The sequence below is a fragment of the Artibeus jamaicensis genome, unplaced genomic scaffold (assembly GCF_021234435.1).
Source record: "Artibeus jamaicensis isolate MK-2021 breed Jamaican fruit bat unplaced genomic scaffold, CSHL_Jam_final contig_64, whole genome shotgun sequence".
Taxonomy (NCBI): Eukaryota; Metazoa; Chordata; class Mammalia; order Chiroptera; family Phyllostomidae; genus Artibeus; species Artibeus jamaicensis.
Window position 1 is genome coordinate 191,171 of NW_026521911.1, and position 8,731 is coordinate 199,901.

Consider the following 8,731-nt stretch of genomic DNA (forward strand, 5'->3'; position numbering starts at 1 on the left):
TTCTCCGTTCTCCCTGCCTTTGTCTTCTCTAAAGGTGTGAGGAAAGGAGGTGTGGGGAAAAGAACAGGACTAGGCACAAGAAGCCTGTTGTGGAGCCATAAGTTATAATGAAGGAGAAATTACGACCATATATCTGTGCTGTTGACCTAGAAGTGATGCTGTGTGTGGCAAAAATAATTCACTGCAGGCCTTAAGAGTATGATGTGGGAATAACTGTCTGGAAACAAAGTGCAAGGCCAGCATGTGAGAGTTGATGGCTTTGCCTGTGGTGAGAGGCTACATTACGTGTGTCACATATTGTCACAGTGACTGTTTGACACCACCTCTGATGTAGTTTAGACATGAAGTTAGTGACTGGGTGGGATTGAGCAGCAACGAAGATACTGGGTGATGTATGGACAGAAGCAAATTCCTATAATAAATAATAGAAAAAATTGTCTTTTCCAATTTAATTGTATTGGTCATTAACATGGAAAGCAGGAGCCCTGGCTGGGTACTCAGTTGGAGCGTCCCATACATCACCAAAATATTGCTGGTTCAATTCCCAGTTAGGGCACATACAAGATTGTGGGTTTGATTCCTGGTTGGGTTGCATATGGGAGGCAACCAATCCATGTTTCTCTCTTTCTCTCCCTGCCCCCTCCCTGTCTCTAAACATATCCTCAGGGGAAGATTAAAAAAAAATTTTGAGCCCTGGCTGGTGTAGCTCAGTGGATTGAGTGCGGGCCTGCAAACCAGACAATCGCGGTTTGATTCCCAGTCAGGGCACATGCCTGGGTTGCAGGCCAGTTCCCTGCAGGCCAGTTCCTAGCAGGGGACGCACAAAAGGCAACCATACATTGATGTTTCTCTCCCTCTCTCCTTCCCTTCCCCTCTAAAGATAAATAAATAAAATCTTTTTAAAAAAAAGGAAAAAAATTTTTTGAGCTAAAAGAGGCCAAAATGGAGAAGTAAACTCATTCCACTACCATGCTTCCAAGGCGCTTCTTACGCATTAGCAGTAGAAGCGGAATGGACTAGTAAGTCACAGGCCTGGTCTCAGCAAAGGGCTAAGTTGACCTACAGTAGAGAGACTGCCTTTTAGTGGGAGGAACACACAAAGTGGTCCAGGTGGGTAAAAGGCAGGTAGCCAACAAGCCATGTGGAGGGTAGAGTGCCTGGGGAATTGTGTATAAACTTGAGAAATAGATTCTTTAGGAAGTGCATCCCATCATCTGTCTGTTGGCAAAAGAGGCTTGGGACAAATCAATATTGTTCTTTTCTGTGGTTTTCTTAGGATAATCCTTGGAAGGTTCAGAGAAAAGATTATTAGGTGATAAATTCTCTCAAACCTAGAATGAATAAAGGAGTGGAATGGCTTCATTTATAATGTACTATTTAGGGGCTTTGGTTGTTGAGGGGGGGGGTTCCCATTTGTATACTGATTTGGGAACTATATAGCTTGTTAGAAGAATTACAAGGTTAAATGATGTCACATTGTTTATTTCATATTTTCTGATTTTTAAGACCAGGCAAGAAGGTTAAAGTTCTTAAGTATATGAAAACCCTTTTTAGGGTTCTTATGTATACTTATAAGAACCCCTTGAAGACAAGACCTTATTCATCTGGTTCACCGTTGTACCCTGAGTCTTGCACCGTGCATTTGTGTGTGCACACATTTATAAATAAGTGAAGGAATCATCGGTCTCATTCCTAGAATCAAAACAAAAATAAGCTTTTCTTGCCTTAAAGGAGCATGAAAGACTAGATAATAATTATAATCCTGTTCAAAAACTAATTTGTTGCACAACTATCCATATGGACCACTGCATGGGGAAGGGGCAGGTAGGGTGGAGGATAAGGGCCTACACACCTCGGGAAATGACCACCAGGGCACCTCCAGCTTGATGTGATTATTCACTACAAGGAGGGAGTCAGGAACAAGCTTTGCATATTTCTGCTTCACTAGCAGAGAAACTAAGGGGTGCAGTGCGTGAGCCTTGAAGGGATAGGTTACTAAAAGGGTGAAATGCTTGAGTCCTGCAAAAGGAAGAGGTGGAAGGCAATCCTTGCTTTCACCCACAGAAAATTTTGTCTGCCTTTTTTTCAAGCAGAATTGATTCTAATGTCTTAAAAGCAAACACTGAGAGCCTACTGTGGACCACAGGCTCTGGTTGAATGAGCACACATTGCTTCATGTGATGGGACAGGGGTTGTATCTGAATGTATTGGGAAAAGAACAGGACTTTCTGTTTGAGGTTGGCCATGGAAGGGAATTCAGTCCACTAAATATTTGAGAATGAACAGTGGGTCCCAGGTAGTTTCGGGCAATACTGGCAGGGCAGGCTTCTAATGAAAATGCTGTGAAGAAATTCCTAGTTTGGATGCAAGCTGGACTACGCCTTTGTTGCTTTCCATCAAATATGGTCAGTTCTTAGTTTTGCTTATTAAGAAAGAGTAGTGTGACTTTTCAAAATAGAAATCTTATCAAATAGGCTTAACCACCTCATCTTGATTTGTTTTTATATTATGGGGTTGCAAGATAATTTCTTTTTACTACTGTGGACACTCGGTGCATTATCAGGTTTTTAGAGGCTGATTTCCACCCCACTGGTATTCAGAAACACAATATATTCTAGTACATAAGTCCAGTGTTAGCAAAAGCTATGGATGCAGCAGATCTGTTTGGAAGAATTATCCCATGAATGATAATTACAGGACTGTAGTTCTAATAGTGCCTAAAACTACCTCCTAAATTACAGAATTAGAAATCAATTTTGTAGCCATGGCCAGCTAGCTCTCTTGGTTAGACCATTATCCCGGTATGCCAAGATTGTAGGTTCAATCCCTGGTCAGAGCACATACAAAATTACAAGAAACAACCAATTAATGCATAAATAAGTGGAACAACAAAGCAATATTCTCTTATTCCTCTCTCTCCCTCTCCCTCTTTCTTTCTGCCTCTCCCTTTCTCCCTCTCCCTCCCCTTTCCTCCCTCCCTTCTCTCTCTAAAGTCAGTAAATAAAAATTCTTTTAAAGAGAAATCTATCGAGTTTATTTTTAAGTATGTACAACACACTGATCTTACATTATGTGCTTTCCTTATTTTATTTGATTTCCTATACCCTCTATAAATTATTGTTCTCTCAGTAGAAAGGAGATATTATAACTCAGATACAATAACTTGTTATCAATACTATTAGGAAATTATCATTTATTAAGATTTTTCAAATGTACCAGAGTCAAATATATGTATCTCTTACATATGAAATTTTTTTGTTTTAGTGTATATTGATCATTCACTAAAGGAGGGAAAATAAGAAAATCTGGTGACATTTCAGGTGCATTAACAATATTGTTCTCCATTACCCTTTTCATCTCTGCACACACCTTCTTAGAGGTGTTCAAAAGAAAAAATATGTTATGTTTGATTCCTCTACTTCATGTCTTACAGTTAAGTAAAAGGACTAGGAAGAAAAGTGAAAGGCGTCCAAAACAATTCACATTGCCCTGACCTCTTGCTTAACAACAAAAAGCTGGTGATTAGTACACTTACTCCAACTAGCTTAACGATAGGGGACACAGTAAAAGGATATAGAGGTATCTTACCAAACTTAATGATAGGGGCATATCAAGGTACCGAAAATGAATTGGAAACAGAACCAGAGACTTGGTTCCTTCATCCCATTTTACTAATCTGCTCTCTTCCTATGGAATAGATATTCCAAGTTCATGTGTTATGAAATGGCCACCATCAGTGATCCAAAATTTACATCTCAGATAAATGAATTCATTTGACTGAAGAAGGACTCTGGTTCAGGTGTGAGCACATGACCCAAGTTGAATAGAGTCATCAATGGGCCAGAAGTCATATATTAATAGCTGCTTCCATAGAATCACGTGAGGAAATGAACAATTCTCATAAAATCAGCCAGGTGTGGGCAGGCCAGTTTGTCTTGCAGAGGGACCGGTAAGATGTTAAGTTGGAAATACGGGTCAGAAGCTAAGGAAAGAAAAGCCTCAAATCTATATTCTCTGCTCAAACTTTAGTTCAGATACTAGTTGATTAAAATTATTTTTAAAATGTCAGAAAATTAACCATTTTTTAATTTTTTTTTTAAAAATTAGTTTTCAACTACAGTATTCTTTTACTCTCATCCCAGCCCACCCCCCCAGTCCCCACCTCCCTCCCATTTCCACCCTCTTTACTTGTTGTCCATGTGTCCTTTATACTAGTTCCTGAAAATTAACCATTTTTATTCACATTCTTGCTAGAAATAGAAGTTATGCGAGGATATCCTTTACAGCTTTATCTTAGAACTCCTATGGCACCAGGTGAACCAAACCAGCTCCACAGATCTAAGACATATTTAAAGTAGGCTGGTCACAGAGTGCATCAGCAAGCTCCATATTCGCTTCCGTATCTGTTTGGTCCTCAGACCATAGATAATGGGGTTTAAAGCAGGTGGGATGAGCAGGTATAAGTCAGCTAGAAGCACTTGGGTGTGCAAAGGCACTATGTCCTGCCCTAGCCAGGCCACATAGATGGATGCCATCCCAGGTAGGTAGTAGAGAGCCATAACCCCCACGTGGGAGCAACATGTGCTTAATGCTTTTAACTGAGCATTCTTAGAGGAGAGACCAAAGACTGCCCGGAGAATCAGATAATAAGACGTAGCAATGAAGGCCACATCAGAGCCCACAATAATGGAAGAACCAATCAAACTGTAGAGACTACTGGGCGTGGGGTCTGCGCATGCCAACTTGGCCACAGCTATGTGCTCACAATAGGAATGGAGAACTATGTTGGAGCCACAGAAAGGTAGATGGCTCACCATCCAACTTAATGGAGTCATGAATATGACAGCTCTGATCATGATGGTCACACTCATTCCCAGCATTACTTGAGGTGTGAGAATCCTCTTGTAGTGGAGGGGCTTACAAATGGCTACATAGCGATCAAAAGCCATGACCAGCAGGAGCCCTGTCTCCATAGCTGTGGCTACGTGGACAAAATACATCTGAGTGAAACAAGCATTAAAGCTGATGGAGCTGCCTCCTGAGGAAAAGATATTCACCATCTTGGGCCCTACAGAGGATGCCATAACAATGTCCATGGCAGCCAGAACACACAGGAAGCAGTACATGGGCTCTTGTAGAGTGGAATCCATCAAGATTACAATCACTATGACGATGTTTCCTAACAGGGCTATGGTATACATGGCACTCAGTGAGATAGCCAGCCAAAGATGTGGAGACTGCAAACCTGGGATACCCACAAGGAAGAAGGTGGCAGAGGTTTCCACTGTGTGGTTGTAGGGTAGCCTCAGCATCACAGATGAGATTGCTTTCCTGTTAAGGCATAAAATGATGTAAGAAAAGGATGTAATTCTGTGAGACTAATTCCCAGGTGTGGTATTAGTCTCTCCTGAGCCTGGTGATACTTTCAGCTCAGGACCCAAAAACTGACATGTTACAGTTATCCTTCTCCATCTTCCATCCTCCTCATTATTCTTTGCCTCATTATTCATTGTTCAAAGATCATCTTATGAGAACACCTCCTTTGGAAATGTCCTCAGTTCTACCTCCTCCCCAAACCCATATCAAAGCTAAATTAGGTACTTTCTGGGCTTTCATGGAATCTCTCATGCTGACCTCTGAGGGACCTAAATTAACAATTCCAATATTCTACCTATGACTTTATTGTATTCAGTCATGTGTATCTTGGTCATAGGTTTATACCTTTTACCAAATCTGTGACACACAGCTGTGGTGCGCAAGTCTGTAAAAAGATGTGTGTGCTCATTATAGCAAACAGTTGAGTGAAGGAATGAATGAATGAAGTCAGAGGAGTTTTTTTCTTTGTATGTTCAGATCCTAATATTTAATATTTGTTGAGTGACACAGTGAACTTCCTGATATTAAACATTTCACATTTTGTATTCCTAGTATAGCGCTAGACAAAAGATGAATGAAGCACCCTTCTGGCTGAAGAGAGGAATTAGTAGATTTACAAAAATAAGGTCATTAGAGACCAATATTATAATTTTTCATAGTAAACTGTCTAGAAGTATTTATAATCCCTACCCTTTTTTTTAATTTGAGGCTGGATTGCCTGTTGAGCTAGTTTCAATTAATAGATTAAACAGCTGCAAATAAAACCATAGGAGAGACCAAAAAAACAAACAAACAAAAAAAAGACTTATCTTCTGGAGGGCAGGCCCCTCCAGGAGGCCCCTCCTGGTCACACAGGCGGGCCTCTGGTCACACTCACCACTAGGTGAGTGTCCTAGGAATCCATCTGTATCAGTGTACCAGCTGGCGTTGTTTTAAGAGGATGTATTCAGCTTCGGTGAATTTTTTTTGAAGATTCTTTCAATAAACGCTTTGCCCATTTCATGATGGCTAATCTATGAGCACACCTGCTGGAACCACACTGTGTTCAGCAGTTTTTGACCACAAATGGCATGACCTCCATGCCCCACCTTCCCTATTCACCCAATCTCGCCCCCAGCTACTTTTTTTGTTTGTTTCCCTGGATGAAAAAAAAAAAATCCTCAAAGAGAAACATTTGCCAATGTGGGAGAGGTGAAACAAAACAACAGAAATACTGAAAGGCATCAAAACCATTTTGAGCAGCAGAAAAAAAATGTCAATAGGTGCTTCAAAGGGAGAATACTTTGAAGGCGACTAAAGTTTAAACATATAAGAATATACATTTTTTATTAAAAAATTCCTTTTGGGGGGTACCTTCTCATAGATGAACCTTCCAATATATTTTTATGATTCTTCAATATGGGTAACTGTCCCTTCATGATAAGCTACTGTGACATCCCAAACAACAGCAAAGCTTTATCTTTAAATTTTGGGAGATATGATGGCAAGCTGTGGTCTTTATTGAACCAGGCAAACCACCACCAACAACAACAAACCCTGAATGTAAGAAATGCCTTATAATGCAACAGACTGAATAAAATAACAAGTTTTGCTTCGGGTCAGATTAAAAGAACCTTGCTGTGTATGGTCACTGGGTGGGGGAGACATCTTCAGTGACAGGCCGTGAGAAGACAAGGGAAAGCTTTCTGACAGAGAATGGAAGTGAAGAGCTACCAGGTTATCAGAAATAAGATTTCTGTGTATTTTCTGGGTGCCACAAACTGAGTATTGAGCATCACTACTTAAGGAGCTAAAGAAGAGCCTAAGGAACCAGAATATCTGCTCACCCAAATTGCCTCTGATCCAGAATCTTCTCCTGGCTGGCTGCCCTGTATAATTTCCCTTTCTTTTGAGGGTCCCACTTGGGCACTGCATATCCTTCCGCTCTCCACCCTGGCAACATCTAGCTGGTCAGATTTTTCATTCCCTTGAGGATTTTATTTTCCTCATTTCTCTTTCATCTTGATTAGTAATGCTAGTGTTTTATATTTTTTATTAGTCTTTTTAAATGATGGGACATTTGGCTTGGTTGTTTGTTTTTTTTTAATTTCACTTTTCAATATATTGCTACTGAAAATTTTCTTGCTAAAATCAACAATGATCTCCATCAATGACCTGTTGCCAATCCAGTAATCTATTTTTATTTTTTATTTTACCTGACCTACCCAAAACAGTTATTATTACTGCTTACTCCTTAATTTCCTGCCTCTTTAATTGAACTATAACATTCATACTATAAAATGCACAAATCTTGGGCATTCAGCTTGATAATGTTTTTATAAAGTGGACACATGAGCATACTCACATGGCCACTATGCAGATTGAGATATACAGACACAGTTGCTTCCTGGTTATTAAGGCAGTGTTCAGAAAGCTCTAGTCAAGAACTTAGGACATTGAGTTCTTAAGACATTGCCAGCCCAGAATCTGCCTCCACCTTCAACCCTGAGGTGACATTCACACAAAAACCTGAAGAGCCAATCACTTAAGAAAAGCTTAGAAAAGTCACTTAACTCCAAGAAATAAAGTCAGGATGTTAGCATTTTTCATTCCTATTAAAAGGATGGGAAATACACAATCCAAATTTTAAAAAAATGTTAAGGTAAAGGCAGTCATGCATAACTCATTCTATATAGCCTTTATGATAACCTTAAGCCTCCCTCTACAACCAAATAAAGTGCACCCAATAAGCCCTTCTCCTCTGTTTCTTCTCCTGTCTCTCCACACTGTGGTTGAACTTACCCCTTTCTCTCAGCTTTCGACCAAAGTAGTCACGTGTTCCTTGCTTTCTTCCTTTCCCCCATCCTCTTATCATTTCCACAAGGTGATCTTGGCATCAGAAGTACCCACCAGACCTGACCAGACCTTTATGATGGAGTGGAGGGTTTATATCCTTTCTAGGGTGACCCTGGCTTTCAGACTCCATCAGCCCCATCCTCAATCCCCAGGTCAGTTACATCTCTGGAGTTTTCTTTGTTTGACTTCCTCTGATGTGTCCACATTTCTTTCACTCAAAAGATTGGAGATATATACAGGACCCTTCAGGAGGAGCTGGAAGAGCAGTGTAAGATCAAAGATGAACAGCACAGAGTCATGATAAGGAGTATTGTCTCTTTCAAAGACCTCCCACTGGGAGCTGCCCCTTTAGATTCTCTATCATCCTGCTTTTCCCCTGGACACCACAGCTCCCCTTGGCCTCTGTCCAACAGCCAAACACTGTAACACCTCCAGAGACTGGCTTTTCTCTGTGCTCTGACCCCTGGGGTTTTCCAGATTGCAGGAGGGGGCAGATGCTTAGTGGATAAAGAGTCTTTGT

The 8,731-nt window shown here is 40.6% G+C and overlaps 1 protein-coding gene across 1 annotated transcript; it reads right to left on the bottom strand.

The window, feature by feature from the left end:
• Window positions 1-4,349: 4,349 nt before the first annotated feature.
• On the bottom strand, window positions 4,350-5,372 carry LOC119042120 (olfactory receptor 52I2). The gene has a single exon (XM_037135712.2). It carries the CDS (start codon window positions 5,310-5,312, stop codon window positions 4,350-4,352), a length of 963 nt encoding a protein of 320 aa, XP_036991607.2. The 5' UTR covers window positions 5,313-5,372.
• Window positions 5,373-8,731: the final 3,359 nt, after the last annotated feature.

Bases quoted from the DNA above. Each gene is read 5' to 3' on its own strand.
- LOC119042120 (XM_037135712.2), bottom strand. From the start codon at position 5,312: ATGCTGAGGCTACCCTACAACCACACAGTGGAAACCTCTGCCACCTTC.